We start from the raw sequence: 20,916 nt of genomic DNA on the forward strand, positions 1-20,916 counted from the left end.
GCAATATCTGGGTCCCGGGTCATCTACACAATCAGCTTCTGTGAACAGGAATTGCAAGGTGGATGACTGGATTAGAGACTGAGGCTCGGGGTTCCTGAGGGCTGCAAACTAGCCTCGCATCGGAATTACATCTACGACCTGAGACAGCACTCCACCGTGTCATCACTAGTGTGCAAGGAACTTCCACATTTTCTGCAAGTTAATCCCAGGCGGTACCATGGCTCTTTACACATATGATTAAATCACTTAGTCTGTGCTCCATTTTCTCCTTGTGATTTGAAATATTGTGAAAACCCTTTATATATGCAGATTTATCTTTCCCCAAGACACTGCTACTACTGCCAAGAATTAAAAAATTCCAAAGCCTACTTAGGTTTGGAAATGTGAGGGCAGATTCTGTAATTATCTGTCGGAGAACAAAACTAAACAGCCAAATCAGGGAGTACATAATAAAAGGGAGATCACATTTAGACAAAGACATGGTTACTTTTTTATTTGAAGGGAAAAAAAAGTATGTTTTAATAAATACTGCAGAAACATTGACCAAACATACAAATTGACTTCAACATTAAAAAAAAATGCAACGGAAGTTCTGCTTTATAACAGTTATAACTTATTTTCTTTTTACAATATTTAAATACAGAAAGCACTTGCCAGCTATTTTGTAATACTGCCCAAAGCATAATGCTGCATCAGTCAAAGCATATTATGTTGGTAAAACGTCTGTATTTCGTGGGAAATGGCTGGAATGGTATTTTCTTGCAGAAACAAAACAAAGTGCTTGTAAGACATTGAACTAAATGTTGTAATCACCTTAATCTCCTCTCCTGCCACACTTTAATGGGAGCAACAGCTTCAACACTTCAAAAATGAAGCTTTATCATTGGGAAAAAAAAGCTCGTTTTCAACAAGCGCCAACAGGTCAGATCTGGTTTCTTCTCTGAAAGAAGCTTTGAAAGGAACTGATTGAAAATATCTGTAATCTATTTTAAATGTTGATTATTTTACGTAACAACAGCGATCAAGTATTGAACAGGGGCCTTGGCAGAAACTGGTTAAGTGAGGTTTAGCAATCACTCTCTAGACACGGCTAGTATAGTATCAGGACGGCTAGGCTATTACATAATTTTTCACTAACGATTCTCTAGAGCTTGGACAAGAGGGTCCTTCTCTTATCATGTTCATTTAAAGCAAGTGAACTAAACCAACAGATCATCAGATGCTGCCAACTTTGGAACTTCATCCCCCCACATAATAGGCCTTTTGCTTTGTACTTTTGGTAACAATTCCAGACAGCTTTACTCACAAACTGTGCTTTCTGCTACTATTCCTTCATTATTTCTTCAGGTGAAAATAGTACCTACAGTTTTCCTCCTTGGATCATTCATTCTATGACGTCAAACCAAGACACCTTTCATTTGACTTTGCATTTTCATTAACGATGACAAAAAAAAAAAATCACATACCCTTTTCTAAACAGCGCACAAAAATATTACCGTACCTTGAGCAATTTACCACTTTTTAACAACAATCACAATGATGAACAAAACCATCAGACTGAATAAAAATCGACACTTTTTTCCTATTTGATCTATTCAATCTTTGTAGCAGTGCTCGTCTGCATATCTTGCAAGACTGCAAAAGCCTTTCTTAGAGCCTCTCGCTCTGCTATCTTCAGGAAGGCAAGACTTCAAAGCCTCACAAACTTTTCCTCTGGATATCCCATGGGTCCTGATACATTTTCCATTTTAATGATGAGCTAGAAGGAAATTAGATCACATCCTCTAGAAAACTAAACGCTAAGGTCACAGTGCCAGTTCCCCAATGAGGACGGTATATGAATATATACTTTTTGTAAAGGAGATTAAAACATTTAAAAATTAAATCAAAGTAGAGATTCATGAATAGGTTATAGCAAAGAAAACAATAACGCAAGCACCATTCAGAGCGGAATTTTTCTTCTTGGAGGTACTCACATTCCTCCTCATCTACCTCTAGCCCATCTGAATCTCTCTTTTTTGGCATATTTCTCAAGTCACACTCAGAACTCTTCAATGTGTTCACTTCTCACCACTTGTTCTCTACATGCCGAACCTAAGGACAGGATTCCAAAAAGATGAGTATCCTTTCAAATGCCTCCCAAGCCTCCAGAATATGTGACTTTGGCTATGCACTTCATTCAGACTTCATCTTTTTGTTTTGTTGGTGGTGATTTTTTACACTAACTTTCTGTGTCCTCATTGAAGACAACGGGAGATTCACATCACAGTGCAACTCTTCGCCTTGTCCTTTCGTAAGTCCGTAGCAACTGCCGAGAGTTCAGGTCTGCTGGGCATGTGTGAAATGCGCTTTGTGGCCCTCTGCGACTTGTTCCGCTTAACGTTTTTATTTGTTTTGTTTACGCATGCCAAGGTGGCAACGTGAAAAATGTCTCTGACGCTGTTTTCTGACTGTAAAGCTGAGCATTCAATGTAAGTGGCTGCTCCAATCTGTTTGGCCATATTCGCCCCCTGAGAAGTAAAAGAAGGGACTGTGATCAGTAATAAGTCTTTGGGGAAAGTTATAAAGTATCTTCTAAATATCACAAAATAATAATGCATCACATAACATTTCTGATGTTAACTGAATGTCCCAAGGGTTTCTGCAAAAAAAAAAAAAAAAAAAAAAAAAATACCAGTTTTTAAATTTGAACTGCCTTCTTTATTATTGCATAAGTATTTGCAGTCAAGACCTAGCCCTAAGATGCTCAATTTTGTCACTCAGTAGATAATGCTTCAAGTCCCAGAGGTGCTAACAGCTGATCTAACATTATTGGGTCATCAATAAATGAAGGCCCCGATCATCAGTCAATAAGAGGTGATTCAAAGAAGGACAGAAGCTAAGGAGGTGATTCATCTTCACGTCAATTGTAACCAAGAGTAACTAGATACTTTGATCTTCCAGGTCACAGTAAAGTACAGAATTACCCAGAGAATGCTGCTATCAGAAAAAGTCAGCTGAAGATTGTGAATGTAAATGATGCATTTTCCACATGGCTCTCACAGGGGTAATTCAGCCCCTAGCCTGTTCCAACACCAATTTCTCTTCTCTTGAGTGTAATAGGCTGTACCAAAAAACAGGGATAAGGGATGGGATACAGAATCGATTTTGAGATGTATGTAATTAAGTCTTAGGGCCAAAATAAACAGAGGAAAGAAATGTTACTGTTTTGACATCTATAACTTCAGTAAACACAAAATATAGGCATGTAATTTCTAAACATGGACCATACAACCCAATGTACAGAACAATAAAGATGTGTGCATCAAAACGGTTTATTAACAAAATTTTTGCTAATTAGAAATGCAAGACAAAGACTGCAGTATTTGAAGCAATGAATGCTAAATCAAAATTCTAGCTCTTTCAACATGAACTCTCTTTAAAATCTGTTTATAGGTTTTAAGAATAAATTCCTAAAACCAATTCTCCTCCTTTCTAAATTTAGGGGGAAACACCTGAACAAAGGATGAATCTCTAAAAGACAGTTTTATGGAGTGTTCTGCTTTACTGGAAAAAGACTTTTCTTTTTTTAGTATTTTATTGTGCTGCTAAGTGTAAAATAAGATTAACTCTCTTAAAGAGTATTACTGATTTTGACCATATTCTCCCTTAAATCCAGTGGAAGTTACAGAAATGTACAAGGTAGCATGTTTGATCTACTGTTTATATCAACCATCAAACATCACCTCATTGCCCTACGAAATGACAGAGCCTTCCTATTTAAAAGTGTGTGTTTATGAATACACACATATGAATCCTTATCCAGTAAACCGCCCACTGCCACAAAAAAGGAAAACTTTTTGAGAGCGTCCATCATCAAAAGCATCACAATTTCAGCCAAACCTCGCCCCAGACCACTTTGGTGCTCACTTTGCGGTCTTGACATTAACCCAGCAGGGAGCCCTGAAGGGGCTCAGCTGACTGCACGAGGGCACAGGCCCCAAAGCACCAGCCCCTTTTATCTGTGTTTACAGCTGGTCCCAATCTGGACACGTGGTGCTCATTCTGCATCTTAGAAAAGGGTCCTGCACTTGGACTTGACCACTGGTTGAGCCTTAAGAAAAGTACCTACTTCTTATTTTATTTATGAGTGATGTTCCATGTCTGCCCTTCTTTTTAAAATCCACACTGGCACACTGACCACAGTACATACCTGGTCATAGGACACTGGTGTCTGTCTGTGGTTTGAGAGCTCCACTAGCGTACTGACATCTGTGCGCAGATCAGATTTGCAGCCCACCATGAGCATTTTGGTGTTGGGACAAAACTCCTGGATTTCACCTTTCCACTATGGGGGGAAGAATATGAATCATTAAGAAAGTGCTGATATCCGTACAACGGCAAACGATTTCCCCACTGGCAGACACTAGAAATGGGGCTCATGAAAGGCATTCAAGAGAAAGTGTCCAAAGGAAAAAGAAAAGTGTCACTTCAGATGAAGAAGCAAACTTGCATTTACCTTCTTCCTTCTAAGTAGATACTAAGTTTTACTACATTTTCAAGTGGATCCATAAGGAAGGCTTATGCATATTATTATCTATTCTCTCTTTCTGTGACTCAGTATCTGTCCCTACTGCAAGAGACTTGTTGGGTGTTGTCAGAAGGTAGCTTCAGTAATTTCTTAATTATTGGGATATCTTTGAAAGATAAAAGTGCCTTAAGTATAATTATATATTGTAAGAGTGATTACATCTCATATGTGTTGAGCTAACACTTCCCAGTATGGGAGGCTGGGAGTAAGATGGAGCTGACATAAGCATAGGTACGCATTCACCAGTCCCACCAAGAAAGATGGAATCTGGAGATTTCAAGGACTGGAGATAGAGTTAGTAATAAACAGAACTTTTTGCCTTTAACAAGCTTCTATTCGAGTGACTGAATCGGCAAAGACCACAACACTACATGCAAAGTCCCATCTCCTTGGGACTCCTTTGCCCTTGAGTTAGTTCTAAGTTACATACGTTGTTAAATATTTTAGTCTCGTCCAATTTGGTTAGTTGTTTTGTGATTTCACAAGAATTATTAGAACCTCCAGAAATGTCTGGCAGGATATTGCTTTTTAATTGTTCCTTTAAAGAGCAAATGGATGTCTTTTTGTGGTTTCACTTCCTCAAGTTTGAGATAACCATCAGGATGGGAGCTGGGAGTTCAGTGCGTTCACAGGAGAGCTCTGGCTCTTGGGGAGCAAGGACTGGAGTGGCTGAGATCAGGAATCCACGCCTCCTGATTCTCCCCTCCCACACGCACAGATATGTATTGAGCGCTTCACTAAATATTGTGGTGGTTACAAAGATGATTAAGACATAACTATGCCTTCCAAACAGGAATTCACAGAAGACTGGGGGTGATGAAGTAATGTATATAGTACTAGCTAAGAAGGACATCCTGCGGGAGTAATTTGGAAAATCACCAGAGATGTGCTGTGGGTAATGAACTCTAGTCTCAAGCACACCCGTGGATTAAAAGAAGCAATGTACTTCCTGTAAGAGCCTAATTTATCCACCAACTCCTCCCTCCCTACCTCCTTCTCTCCCTCCCTTCCAGAATTATTTAGGAACATCTACCATATGCTGAATGGTACTGGAGTTAAGAACTACAAGGTGAATTGAAAAAAGGAATATGATGTATACTGCTTTAAGCCACTCTAACTTCTTTGATATTCAAGGACCTAAAGGATTTAATTAATTGAGACAAATCATAGCAGGGGTTATCATGAGCTTTAAACCTCACAGGAATATAAAACACACTCACTAATACCTTTAAGACCAAAGTCACTACTCATTTGGTCTCAGAAGAGGAAACAAAATAAAACAGGAACAAGGCTTTTCATCATAAATTATGCATCATCCGATGCTACATCAAGTAAAAAGCCAGTAAATAAGCAATCTCTTTTATCTACAGACAAGCACTAGACATGCTGTTATGTCGTTCTTCCGCTGGGTGATGACTGGCCTCCTCTGCATGCCTAGCGACTGTTTACAAGCATTGCAGACAGAGAAGGTGTATTCCTGCCTGAATCGGATGAACATTAGCACTAGTTGTGATAGATACACATTACTCAAAATTCAAAGGAGTTAAAAAGTAAAAAAGAGCCTTGATACTTTAACATATTCGTATTTCATTGAGCTGTGTCATATTTAGTAAAGAGATGGGTGATGACTCACCCTCAAACTCTAATTTTATAATGACACAAAAGACAAGCAGTCAAACATGGTAAGGAAATATAAATTAATAAAGGAAAGGAAATATAAATTAATAAAAACACAAAATTTTATTAAGGACACTGCCACATCCCCTGTGTAAGCCTTGCTGCTGGAAGAAGACAGGGTGCTCTACAGAAGAATCTGACTCTGAAAACCCACCGTGTTCAAGGCCGGGACTGAGAAAACAGCTCGTGGCCAATATAGGCTGACCCACAGTGAGCCATATGCCTTCTGTGCCTAGCCGGAGTGGAGTCCTAGATTGCTGGAGGCCAAGGAGAGTTCCTTCCTCCCACTGGCCTTCTCAGTACCTGCAACCCTCCTGCAACAGGTCCCCTTTCTCCTGACCTCCCCCTGCTTCTGTCCAGAGCTTCCTTAGGTCCTCTGGCCTCCGGAAATCTGGCTTGTGTTATCATCAAGGACATGTTTACCACTACTGCTTTTATTACCATCTGACATCTACCTAATTACAAGTCACCTTGTCTAATGTCTGGAAAGGTATCCTTACCTCTTATTAGTTCTATTTCTGTTTCTAATAAATAACATCATTACTGAAACACAGTTTCTTTATTAAGACAACTATTGTTGCATTCATTTCACTATCTGAGTTGAGGTCAAATGTAAACCTATAAACTAAGACAATCCCTAGGGTAAATGAAGGAAGGAAAGAAATAAGGAAGACATGCTTGACAGTAATGAAATAGAATTATTTTTAGCTGCACAATTTCTGCCCAAAGTATAAACAGAGAGTCTCTTAAAAAGGTTATTTTATTTCTTAACAGAAAAATCGAACTTTAAGCAGGTTCATCATCAAAACTGGTGACACATATGGAAACCCTGCTATAGTGTAAAAGTGTCTTTTTTCAGTGTTCTAACTACAAAATACAGAGCAGAGTATTAACTACAGTGTTTGAGCTCCCCCACCAACCACATGTTTCCGTTTTATTTATAGGCCAGTACTGAACTGTGACCTTACTTCCCAGCACTTGCCTTTTTCAGGACACTGTCCAGAGTCTCTGGTCTACTGATGTCAAAGCAAATCAGCACGGCGTCCGAGTCTGGGTAAGAGAGGGGCCGGACGTTGTCATAATAAGGAGAACCTGAGAAGAGACAAAGATACACAGGTTTTCAGATGAAAATTCCTTGTCTGTCATGTATTAACCCTGCCTTTTTTAGTTAAATCCCTTGAATATCTCATGAGGAAGCACTCCCACCTCCTCTAATTCTAGGGGAATGAATGCAAAAAAAAAAAAAAGCCAAGTAGTAACACGTTCATCTCTGCCATAAGAGGCAAGAAGCCTCCCTTGTAGCTGATGTGAATTCAAAGGGAAGCACCAGGATCTTTGGTGAAATCTGCACAGTTCAGAGTAAATCCCAAGGCACCTGGGAGAAGTGCACTGGCTGCTGGAGCCTGATGGCCTGGAGTGCAAACGCCCCTTCGCCACTGAAGGAGGGGCAGGGTTGCTGCAGGACCCTGTGCTGATTCTTCACTCATAAATGAAGACAACATACCTGGGACTAAACAGGCCTGGCGTTTGGTAAAGGATCAGTTGGTATTAACTATGGCTATGGTTGTGTCAGTGCCATAAAAAGCTGAATGGTGGCCAGCACCATAAATGCAGGTGAGTGCGAGAGGGATGAAAGGCAGGTGCAGTTATTGAAAGAGAACCACAGTAGGCTACATCTGTGCCACCCTATCTCAAAGGGACAAGTCTGGATAAGCCACTGACCTTTGAACTTGCTTACTTAAACTTACCCTCAAAATCTACATAGCTTCTCTTCCTGTTAAAACCAAAGCGTGTTATAAATGCCAGACTGGATCGTGTCACTTTTTTACACAGTTCCATCTGTGAGAGTGACACTGAGGCATGGTCCAAGGATCCTGGCCTGAGTTAAATCCAGGGCACCATAAAGGTCTAAGTTACTGGACAATCAATTTAACCACAGAACCCTCTAGTCATTTAGCAAATTTCTTCCTTTCCTTTAGGAATCCCAATGGATGGGCAATTACATGAGGACAATTATTATAGACAATTATTATAAAATACTGTGACTATAAAAATCAAGTACAGCTAGCCAATGCTATTTATTTACTTTTTAACATCATTTTTGGTGTCCTGACATTTCGCAGGTATAATATGAAGACCATCTTACCAGGGGAAATATATAGGTATGTATTTGACTCCAGAGTAGAGAAAGAAAATCTAAGCCACCCAAGTCTTTTTGAAAACCCATTCCATTTTGACACTGCCTTCCATCTCTAGCAGAAAAACATGACATGTTTTCTCCTGACAAATCAAAACCTTGGTAGTCAAAGTCAGGAAGAGAGGAAGACTAAAGAAGCTTTTAAAACAATCTTTTCCAATTCTATCAAAACAAAATTTTTCAGGAGGCTGCTCTTCAGATCTAGAAGTTATTGTAGCTGGGGTGCATCACCCACTATTCCCAGTATGTTCTGGGTCCCTGGCATTCACAAGGGGACCCCTGGAACACGGACGCTTTTACACTCACTGTTTTACGAATGGACAATTACAATGTCAAGCCAGGTGTGTCTACCATTCAAGGAAGAAGGAAATGTTCTAGAAATCAGGAAGAAAGTATATGAGTAAGTACAATCAATCTAAGCCAGAGTTTTTCATGAGCTGCCCCAGCTCCTACCCACATCTAGACTCAGGATCCTGGTGAAACAGACTGACAACTGAAAGACATTTTCCAAAGGCTTAGAGGGTTCAGAGTTTGTTTGTTTGTTTGTTTGTTTTTTTAATTAAGTCATTTAAAATATCAAGGCAGATTAGAGGGAGAATGTTTCTAAAAACGACAAGCTGTAGCTCCTGTCTTTTCAGCCACTTAAAGAAATCTGAGATTAAGAGAATAACTCATAAATAATTCACTAGTTTTAACACTGAGAGGCATCAGAAATGAGATGGCTTATCACTCTGTGTGAATATCCTGGTACTTTCCATTATTTCTTCTGTGAAGTTCTGACTTTCTGAATTGCAGCCTCTCCTGTTTGTGTCCAAGGTCCAACAACTTTGACACAGATACACATGAAGGAATCTCTTTCCAAGTACAGATCACAGAGTGGAAATCCAAATACCAGCCGTGTACACCGGGATTTCTTCTGCTCTTCCAAATTCGCAGGAGATGCGCTGATCCCAAACCCATAAAATCAGTGCTTCCCAACAATAAGGACTGTCATAAACCTGACCAGGCTTCAGAGGTCTCCTTTCTTGGAAAGCACTCACTTTCCAGTCTCAATCAGACCTGAACTTGGGAGGACAGACATCTCCAGGTGCCTTTTCCTTCAGAACAGGACTTGGGACTAGATGAGGTACCACTGCTAATCTCAGATCTCCAACTACCCTGCGTAACAAGGGAGATCAAATTTTCCAAATACAAAATTTAGGAGAACATCTGGAGAATTACAAAGGTTTTAAAATAAAGTAATTACAGTTGGAACTACCAAGAAAATGGTGTCATCGTTTTAGTCACCATGGCTGCAGAGAACACCCCTTGGCCCTTTGTGTGCTGGGTCTCCCTCCCCCAAGTGCCCCCAGCCACAAAGGGGATGTGGCTTTGTGTTCGCCCTCTGTCAGGGCTGGAGATTCCTGCTGACTAGAATCCAGCAATCTGCTTTCTCTGCTTGTGAGTACACCCAAACACCTGCAAAATTTACACACCGTCCGGACTTAAAAGGAAACAGAGTTTGCAACTTATGCCACAGTCTTACGGGGGGTTTGTTTCTGTTTCTGTTTTTATGTGGTTTAATATTTTGAATAAAAACACAGATGTGTGTACAGTTTCATGAAACATTAACCGCCTTGCTTATAGATGTAAAAAGGTAATTTTTAAAAGCTTTAACAAGATCTGGTTCGGAATGATCCTGTCCTGTTCTGTTAATGGACAGCACACTTTTAGAGCAACAGGAGTATCTAAAAGTAGTCATAAAACCGATACCCACATTTATTAGTTATCAGCATAATTTGTCCGACCACTGACTACAAGAGCAATTTGTCACTAGAAATAACAAGGCCACCTATTCATTGTATTTTTTTCATGGGGTAAATGTAAAACTCTCTTTGGCTAGGGCAATCTGTTGTCTCTATTTCCCTCATAGTAAAAAAAACGGATATAGAATTATAAAAGCAAAAAATAAAATCTACCTGACAAAAAAATCTAACAACTCATCAGCTAAGCAGGACCTTCAGGAGAAATGAAAGATCCTGTGTAACTTGACAGCTGTTTACTCTGCGTTTAAGCACTTGAATTCTTCTCTCCTCTCCTCTGTGAAGCCCACAAAGGAAAGCAAAGCAAAGCTGGAGAGCGCACGGTATAATCGCAGGCATGTGTGGTGTAACTCACCAGCCGAGAGAGAGTGAAGAGGAATTCCAGGAATGCCCCTGTGAAGTGAGAAGCAACACCGGGGAGGCAGAAGTGACACCAGAGCAAGGAGCAAAAAGTTAGCTCATGAAATAAGAACAGTGCCAGCCCTTAACTCCCACGTCCCTCGAGAAAAGTCTTAAAACAGTCTGTTAAGCCAAACAGCAAAACATTAACTTCTATAAATATATCTTTAAAGACGCAGGTGTAAAGCTTCCAGGGTAACTAGAACGAAACACACCCCCAGAAAGCGTGCTGAACATTTTTTTACAATGTAGCAAAGTACTGAACTCTAACTGCAGGACACAGTACATACTTGGCATCTAAGAACGTACTACAGCTAAACTCACTATGTCCAGGTCTGAGCCTTCTCCAATAAAATTCCTCAGCCATGTGGAATAGGCTTAATGCAAGGGGAAATCTCAGATGCAGCACACAGCTCTACCTCATCATAATTTCTTATTATGCTACGTGAAAGTTTAAGCACACAGCTCTACTTCACAGTCCTTTCTAACTAACCTATCAGACCATAAAGGAAAAACCTCAGGAAAACTTTATATTAAGAAACAACTATACCACATATGCACCCCCCCCCCCAAAAAAATACCACCTCTTTGCTTGGGTGTAGATTAGAGTAAGTGCACAGCTCTGGTTCTCTGAGCTCCTCAAGTTTGGCAAACATCAGCAAAGTTTTAAAAGGCTTTTGAAAAGTCAGGTCTACCCATCAACTTGGGGCGAGGGCAGTATTTCCAGCCCAAGAACAGTCAGAAAGTGCCTCGCCCAGAAACTAATTCTGCAGACACATGCCTGCCTGCATACGTCATCCTCTCACAAAGATAGAACATACCATATATGTACATCATTAGATGTATATGTGAGAGATTCCTGCCTGGAAGGGAGGCTTTAGGGAGCATTTTGCCAAACCAGTTCCAACACTCTGATGCTCTATAGAAGTCTGAGAACTGAAAACTCTTCTCGTTGAATATTCCATGAATATAACTTTTTACTTCTAAGCTTTGAACCTTAAGTTGAAAAACTTCCCATTCCCCCTGAAGAAATCCCTTGCGAGAACAATAAAATTAGGAATATTGCACATTTTGGGCAGAGGAAACAGATGAACTTCTGGTATTTTTAGTGGTCACCAAGAGAACATCTGCACCAAGCAGCAGCGAACACAGGAGAATGAACTGTGCAGTTATCCCTGGATTCCGTGTCTTCCTGCCACCTCTACTCAGAGCGAGGGCTCCAGACTAGCAACAGTCTCAACCACGTGCATCACACGTGAGCAGAACTGGCTTCTGTGCCCCACCCAGTGTAAGATCCGGAACTCTTTTCTCAAGCAGTGTGTCCTACAGATGCCATGCCCGCAAATATGCAACAAACGTTCCTAGGGAGAGAATTTTGTTTCTTCTGTATGTTCCTATTAACTGGAATTATAAACAGATTTGATGAAAACTTCAGTGGGGGAGGGGCACTTCTGTATTGCTCTAAAACCAGAACCAATATTTTCAATTTCTGGGGGCAATGCAGATACATAGCTGGGAAGTCAACGAGGTAGAAATGAGGTTGCTATTTGGGGGCTGTAAACACAGCATTAGCCTTAAATTCCTAGTCTTATTGAGATACTTAAAAAATGTAAGAATCCAAATATTCTACAGAAAGTGGAACTCTGGTAAGTCACAGAATTTGAGTGCTAAGAGTAGATATAGATAATTTTTGAAAATGGCATTAGCCTTCAGTAACGGATTGCAGATTCTGTGTTCCATGTAATACTGGAGTCCTTGGAGAAGAGGCACACGTGTGAAGTTGCCTTGCCACACCCTGTGTCACCAGGCCCCCTTTGTAAAGCCAATGTGCAAAACTTCAGAGTCAAACTTCGGAGGCAGCTTACATTCCATGTCAGTGGGAATTTGTTTTGTCAAGGGGGTCTCTGAGTAACACTGCTGATATATAGCAACTGAGAAGACATTTATAGGGCATCAGATAATGGCTGAGGCACAATGAATTGACTGGGCACAGCCTACCAGGTACCAGGAGCTAGGTGGAGAAACTATTGATCCTTGGCATCATCTGTACATGCAAAAGAGCTGGATTCATGAGGAGACATCTGGTTTTTCCAGGTGGCATCAGAACGACCAATGTGAATGCCTCCCTGAAATATGCAACTTAGCAAGAAACTAGGCTAGAGAAAACCCAGCGTTAAATAGGGTTTCAATAAGAATTAAGTCCCCGAATGTAATATTGTAAATATGTTGCTTATTGAAATATCACCATTCTAACTGAGAGCTATCTGGTTTTCCTTAATCCGTATCTGTTACAGGGTTTTAGAGTAGATACTGAAGAGCTGAACCTGGTCTTCAAACTCTAAGCTCCTGGGATCATTACTACCTTATGATCAAACTGGTTTTCTGCAATTTTACCCTTGGTAAGTCCCATCACAAGCACCCACGAGTCTTTGGCTTCTTTGTAAATTCTTGCCGTATTTCTTTCTCTAACAAGGCTAATTTAAGTTAGATTTCAACTTTCCGAATCTTGGTTTTCTTAAAAATCATTCAGTGTAAGCCTGTTTCTAAGTGGGAGGGGTGTTAAAGACTTCTTAATAGTTGAGTCAACTTTTAGAGATAAGGAAAGAACTATGGTGGGCTTCAGTGAGTCACAAGCCAGGGGCTTGGGCGGGCTCTGTGGCCTAGGACAGTTCTTGGGATCTTCTCTTGCTAGGTGTAAGCAGCTGTGCCTGGGGGCTCACCCTCCCCTAAACAAGTGTCAGAGCACCACAGGCGGGACTGTAAGTACCTTGAGGGCAGGAGCTGCTCCAGCACAGCTTTGCACTGTCGCCTCCCTGCTCCCAAACAACAGCAGTTTTTGCTTCAAAGCACACAGAATACCAAAAAAAAAACAAAAAAAAAACAAGGGCTTCCTGGTTTTATATTCCTTTCTATATATCTTGCCTTGATGTGTTAATTTACATGTTAAATCACAAAAAAGGGACTAATGATCTCTTTTGAAGCTGCTTTTCTAAATTAATTTTAACACTAATATCCCAACACAGCTGAACTGTTTCCATCCCTGTTAAGAATTACTTCGGCAGACGCCTGGCAACAATACAGGTAGACATATTTACAGAGGAGTCAGGCCATGAGTAGTCAAGATTTTTCTTTCCTCCCCTTTCCTTTAAATATAAAATGTAAAGAATGCTCCATTCTTTGTTAATAACGCTAACAACTAATACAGGAAGTGCTAACTTTAGCACTTAGGCCCTATAAGAAGCTTCCATCAAAGACAAGATTCAAAAGAGTGTCCATGAGGCAAAAGAATAGTTACTATGGCGGAGTTTTAGCAGCTGAATTGAGTATTTCAAAACCACTAATATGCCTGAAATAAAATGTGCAGTAACTTGCCTTGGTTTAAAAACTGGCATGAATGATTATCACACGTGCTGACATTACACTGCAATCAAATCACTTAAGGAACAGATACGGTGATCCTTAAATGACTAAGTTTCTATTATTAGTAGTCAGTTGGCTCCTTGCTACAGATTGCTCCCATGCTTGGCAATTGGGGCAGATTCTGAAGCACATGATGTTAGAACTACTTTGATCTCAACTTAATCACCTTCAAATGCTGAAACCATGGCCCATAGTTTTACAGAAACTCATTGAGTCAATTTGAAAATCATTTGGAGCATTTCTGCAGTTATAAATAAAAATGCTCCCCTTAGCAATAAAAAGGGAATATTTCTCATTAAAATCAAGAAATTATGGATCTGTATCCAAAGACTTCCTTTAGCACCCTTGCCTTTAGAAGGTTCGTGGTGGCATTAGTTAAAAGGTTCCGTGTACTCTCTAGGGGTTGGAGTGACTTCAAGCAGCCCTCAGAAAATCAGCTGGCCAAGTGCCACTGTGGTTGCTTTAACTGGCCTGTGCACTGGGGTGGGAGGGAGGATCTGTCTCCTACCTGAGGACAGTCTATCAGCACTAGGGACGCCTGACAATGGAAATACACTAACTAGGTGGAACAGGGCACTTGGATGCAAGGACCTCGTCATAAATTGAATATGAGCTACACTAAGTGAGGAGAGTTTCCTTCTCCCCACTCACTGCCACAGGTGGATTAGGGCCTTATTTTAATTAACACAGTATCTCTAAGGCCTAACATGGGGCCTGCACATAATAGGTGCCCCGGGAAAAAGTGGGGGAAGCTAGAGAGAATGGAAGGCACTGTTTTAAGGCGCTATGACTTAAAAAGTGGGGAACGAACGATCTTTTCTCTTGGTGCAAAGAGGCCCCACATAGCCTACTTTCACTTGATGTTCTTTCCTACACCCAGATTGACAGAGCTTTGCCTGTGCACACTGCATTGACTGCTGGGGGAAAGGAGACCCCTTATGAGAAGCTCTCCCAGTATAGAAGCCAGATAAGGGAAGAATTGCCTCCGTCTCCTGAATGTTTGCCCCCTGCTAGGAGGCTAAATTGGATGTGAATGCCATTCAAAGAACAAAGTTTATGCAATCTCTCGCCTTATATAAGCGAAGTTAGGCACATCTAATTTTCCCTAAATAAATCTCTAACTTTCACAAAGTTGTACAAAGGAAAAAAATTTTTTTTTGACATTTAGGACTTTGAAGACCTGGTTTAGACCTTATCTCCAGAGTTAAATTGATAGCAGTTGGAAAAAATAAATGTATCAAGTAGCACAAGGCACATACAATTATTTTCCCAACCTGAACTAAACAAATGTCTTAGTGGTCAAAGAAAATGTCAAACACTTGTCAAAAAATAATCTTGTTTAGAAATTTGCCATGGGAAGCTTGAGATGCAATGGAACAATGTTAAGACACTTGAAATGATTAGCTGCTGATACAATAGTTCTTCCTACACGTGTTTTGCTCACGAATGACAAAACCATTTTTGGTGGAAGCAGTCTATTCTTAGAATTGAAGCAGTGCTTGGTAACTGTTTAATTAACTAGTATTTTGCGCCTCACAAACAACATAATGGGATTCTAACTAATTCCTTTATGCATTTCTTTACAGTTGTATTAGCCACAATTCGAACAAAGATTTCATTACAGAATAATTTTGCAGTGATATTTTCTTAATCACTGTCTTTTCAAACCTTTACATTTTAGTTAAGCATGCATAGGTTTTGTTTCATCAAATAAAAATGCAAGTGATTATCTCACTACAGACTTCATTTCAGGTGATTATCTCTAATTTGATAAAAGGCAATGTTTACAAAGTTGCCAGTCTTGGTGCACAGGTAATTCAGTGGTAATGTCAGGAAGTCTCATCTCCTTGGAAACTATGCATATTCAGTTGTTCATGCAACAGATTTTATTGGATGACTACTGTGTGACATGGTACTATGTATGCAGACACTACAAACCATAGAATTTGAATTAAATATTGGAAAATATCTGAAGTGATACTCATCTGCACATGTGAAGCATGGCCTCCAACTATGAAATGCACACATTTTGTTTTCTAGCCTTTGAAAAATAGTCTTTTTTTTCTCCTTAAAAAAAGTCAAATTGAGCCCGTTGGGTGCCTAATTGAAAATCTCCGTTGGTGGTCCTGTGACTCTTGAAGCCTGAGACAAGGGATGTATAACCAACCCAACATTCCTGGAGCCCATCCATGCCCCTCCCCTGCCAGAATGAATCTCCTCCCTAAATCCACCAGGAAGCAGTGGCTTGCTTTGTGGGTGGTGAAAATCCCAGCATGGGATGCCAGATCCACTGGGACTAAGGGCTGAAGCCAACCAACATCCTGGGAAACAAAAAGACTTGCTTGTCCAGTATACTAAGACCAAGAAGCAAACGGCTGGGAGAGATCCTGCACATTATCTAGCTCTCTATCCTCTTTTTTCAGATAATGAAAGGACACTCAGGGAGGTAGGGGATTTTTAAACAGAAATCCGTGGTAACCAGTAGCTAAGATCAAAACACAGCTTTGTATCAACGGCTGGATCAGACTCACAGCCCAGACCCCATGTCTCAATATCATGCATTAGGTTCAAACAGGGCTGAGGGGTGGGGAGGAGTACTGGTGCTAATCATTGGTACCAAATCAGCTGCCCACTAAGTGTAACAAATACCATGATACACCTAGGGATCAGATCCCATTAAGTACCAGCTCTGTAAGGATGCTGAAGACAGAACTATTGTAAGAAAACACCAGCATTCTATCAACACCTTCCCTACAGCTGCGAGAATGTATGCGCAATCCCTAACACAAATCCCGAAGAGGTCCCAATTGTGCTGCCCTTGGTAAGGCTCGCCTGACTCTCCATGGAATAAAAATCGGCTCTTCTCACTGCAGAACTCAGAGCATCCGATGCCGACCACGGGGGGCGCTCGTGCGAGATTTCCCCGCTTGCCTTTGTGCAGCGACTGCCTCGGGCGACCCTGTCAGTCTGGTCCCCTCCTCTAGGTCTCAAATCCCCCGAGTCCCTCCGGGGCTCCAGAGGTTAAAGTCTAAGGTTGTGGGTTTCTCCCACTGCCCCGAAGCACCTCTACGAGACTACTCTGCCAGCTGAATGTAGCCCCCCATCTTGAGGCTTCGCCAACTTGACTGCAAAACCTGCATGTTGGCACTTGAGCGCTAGCTTCACCAGGACTTGGCTTGGTTCACCCGAGGCAGCCCAGCTCCCTGCTAAACTCCCAGACAGAAGCGTGGGGGATCTCGACCCGGCCTTTGCGGTGGCTCCTCCTCCTCGTCCTCGTCCTCCTCCTCCAGAGGCAATACCCTTCGTGAAACAGATACTCTTTCGGGCACCTCACACAGGAACGGCGGGTGGCGGGATCCCAGACCCAGATTCCACGTTAGACCCAGCCGGAGTCTCCGACATCCACGCAGTGGAAGCCACCCCCCCACCCCCCTCCCGTGCGATACCGGCCCTCTCTACCACCGCCGCGCGCCAGGTAGCTAGGTGGGCGCGTGGGAAGGCGATAACCCCGTCTTGACCCCCAGACCCTTGAAAATAATTCACCGAGATGCCAATAATTCAACTTGGACGGGAAGGTCAAAGGCGAAGAGTGCGGCCTAGGGCATTGTAGGCTGGCGGGGCGGGGTGAAGTGGGGGGAGGAGTGAAGCAACGGGGGTCAGGAAGGACTAGCAAGGGCGGGGGCCGGAGGGGGAGGGACGGCGTGATCGCGGGAAACAGGGGGAGGGGGACGCGAGGAGAGCTCGGCTCCGCAGGTCCGTACGGAGGCTGGCGGCTCGGAGACCAGGCCCGGGACCAGCCAGCCGCACGCTGCCTCTGCGGCCGGCGCAGTCCGCGCAGTGGGCGGAACCAGCGCCGCGGCCGCCTGCGCTCACTTTACTCCCCCTCCCCGCCCCACCAAGGGCGGGATCCGAACGTAACTGCGTCGCTTCAGGGATTTTCTCCCACCTCCCACTTCCACCACCCCTGCCGCGATCCCCACCTCCCACAAAATCAGCAGGTTAGACCGTACGTGGGTTTCTGCCGGGAGCCAGGTGGTTCTGGGGCGGCGCACGCATCACCCCAACATTGAGCCGCCCTGGCAGCTGCGAGGCGACTCAGGCACATCCTCGCAAGCCAACCGCTCCCGGGCCACCGAGCTGCTACAAGCGGTTCCCACTGCGGGGTCACCCTGCGGTCACACGGCGCTCTTTTCTCCCCACCGCCCTCACCCAGAAGGGACAAAATTATCACCCAGCAGGGGCCTCGGGAATCCCCGGGAAAAGGCAAGTTAACCGAGGGGAATAGAGCGCTGGTGGCGCGCAGGCCGGTGCGAAGCTGCCAGGCGCCAGACCCTCTGCGCACCGCGGCGCAGCTGGAAACCCGCCCCAAGAGCCACGCGGTCCGACGACTCTTACCCGAAGTGTCCCACAGGCTCAACTCTATTCTTTGTGTGTCGATTTCAAAACTGGCCGTGTAATTCTCAAACACTGTAGGGACGTAATTCTGGACAAACAAAATGAACAGAAGAGCGCAACGAGGTTATCTTAAAATGAACGATGCCTCCTTAATTAAAAAAAAAAAAAAACACAACAACAAAACCCGGCACATACCAGGTCACACACTAACCTGCAGACCTTTTCCTAAACCCCTGTCTGACTCCCCACTCTCCCTACCCGGCGTTGAAGACAGGAGGACCCAAACCCCCCAACGCCAGGTTCTGCACACACGTCCGGACAAGTTTCAGAAGCTCCCAGCACAATGTGCAGGCGGGTCCCAACGCCTAAAGGCGTCCTGCCCACTTTCTCTTTCCGGGCAGTTTAACCCAGGAGAACGTAGCAAGGGGAGAAAACGAGAGCTTAAAAAAAGAAAAATGGGCAAAGGGGTTAAAGCAAAGGGAAACCCACCCTGAGACGGGGGACACCGCGGGCCGCCCCCCTTCTCGAAGCCCCGGCCGGTCACACTCACCTCGGGGAAGCAGTCTTTGGCGAAGACGTGCAGCAGCGCGGTTTTCCCACACTGACTGTCTCCCACCACTACTATCTTGCATTTCACGTTCTGATTAGGATCCATGATAGATTTACTGGATAATTTCTGACTGGCTCTTCTCTCCTTCATTGATCTTGTCTTATTTTCTCTTAGAACAGGAATTTTCTCTTAAGAGGAAAATATATATATATTTCTATTGCTATAAAAAGTAGATATAAAAATAAATTGCAAGGCTGGTGAGAACCCCTGAAGCGCAGCGCAGACGGAGAGCTGGAGGAGCAGGCTCGTTACTCCCCTCCAACAAGTTTTATGCCTGACTGCACACCGCGCTCCTCAAGTCCAATTCCGATCCGACTGCTTTGTTTCACGCTCTCTGCGCGGCTTTATACGCTCGGCCTTCCAATCCTCTTCTTTCTCAATGAGAGAAGGAAACTGATCCGCCTCCTCCCCTTTTATGGAGCCTGGGAGCGAGCGCTATCTCATTACTAGCGGAAGATGTAAACAGTGCGCCCTCTAGGGTGACCATGCGGGATCTATTTCCAGCCCAAGGCTCTGGGGCAACTTGAAGACTCCTGGAACGCCTTGCTGATGGATGGGACTGTACAAGTCCAGGAGGAACTGGAAAACAATCTGTGTGCATATTGATTTTTACTAGAATTCCTTTAAAAACGTTTTAATAAGGGCTGATCTACAGAAGCCACCTGAACATTTATGAAAGCACAAACATTTGCCACCCAAGTTAAGACACTCTTATAAAACACAGGAAGCAAGTCTTAGGTGGGCAAGCATTAAGTGGTTGTTTTTGTAGAAAAATGGTTTGTCTCTGGTATATACACCATAAAACAGTAGCTAAGCCAGGTTATTTCAGATGTTGGAGCTGGCTTGCCTGGGTCTCAGCAATAGACTGGCTTCTGAAACCTATCAGTTTCAGTCACGCAGGAGGAGGCAGAACGATTTTGAGGAATGGGTAGGGAGGTGGGAGCAGAGAAGAAAGAAAAGTGGAGGATGCTCATAAATGAGTGACAGAAGCCACTGGAAACTCAACCCTACTTCACTGGAGACCCAAACATACAAAATTAGCCATTGCCCATGTTGCAGTGAGGAGACTGGGTAGGAGAGATTCAGATTCTGCCCTTTAATTCTTTTATCCTCCCTCCTCCCTGGAATCAAAGCGCCCTAGGCTAGACCCAGAAAACACATTATGCTTAGCTAAAAATGTAGGTGCATATCTCCATCCGTCCCAACCCTCTTTCAATTTATCCCCCAATCACCCACCTCAGAAGTCTGAGAGAGGACTAAAAGTGGCCCATTCATTTGTTCTCTCTTTCTTATGAGTAGTTCTTTTGTCCCCCTCATCTTCATCTTCTGTGCTCCAAACGGTCAGGAGGTTTTAACTATTAGTAAAGACATGGGCCAAGCCCAACTTAAAGATTCCCTATGAGGTCTTCTAGGCTTGTAAATGAAAAGAAGATGAAGTGGAAAACCAGAAAGTTCAGTGTGGTAAGTGAGGAGGCACAATGAAAAGTGGTTCAAAGGTTGCATGTACGTATTGGATGCTGTGACCGTTAAGTTTTCAGGGGTCCAAGGGCTATCTCCTCTTCCCTTCAGAGTTGAGAAAACTGGAGCCTCACGAAGAAAGACCCTGGTGTAGACTCACAGTCCATGCTATGAAGGGCTGACCGCACACAAGAGGATAGCTAGGCCTGCTCAGGTTCCTAAAGCAGCACTGGCCAAAGTTTGCTCTGCAGAACTTTAGTGCTCCTCACACAAAAGGGTACCATGGCCCAGTTAGTAATGGAGATGCCGTGCTCACGTTAATCCTTGAATATGTACCAAGCACTTTGGCACATTGCAGAAAGAAAAAAGTCTTGAAGAAAAGTAGTCT

General features: G+C 43.0%; 1 protein-coding gene across 1 annotated transcript; it reads right to left on the reverse strand.

Annotated features, from left to right (window-relative positions):
- Nucleotides 1–466: 466 nt before the first annotated feature.
- Nucleotides 467–19,436, reverse strand: RND3 (Rho family GTPase 3). Its single transcript, XM_024569669.4, has 5 exons — nt 19,011–19,436; nt 18,461–18,548; nt 7,230–7,339; nt 4,193–4,327; nt 467–2,510 (listed from the first exon to the last, which is right to left on the reverse strand). Exons 1-5 carry the CDS (start codon nt 19,158–19,160, stop codon nt 2,259–2,261), a joined length of 735 nt encoding a protein of 244 aa, XP_024425437.1. The 5' UTR covers nt 19,161–19,436; the 3' UTR covers nt 467–2,258.
- Between the last annotated feature and the right edge of the window lie 1,480 nt (nt 19,437–20,916).

This window comes from Desmodus rotundus, chromosome 2 (genome assembly GCF_022682495.2).
Source record: "Desmodus rotundus isolate HL8 chromosome 2, HLdesRot8A.1, whole genome shotgun sequence".
Classification (NCBI taxonomy): Eukaryota; Metazoa; Chordata; class Mammalia; order Chiroptera; family Phyllostomidae; genus Desmodus; species Desmodus rotundus.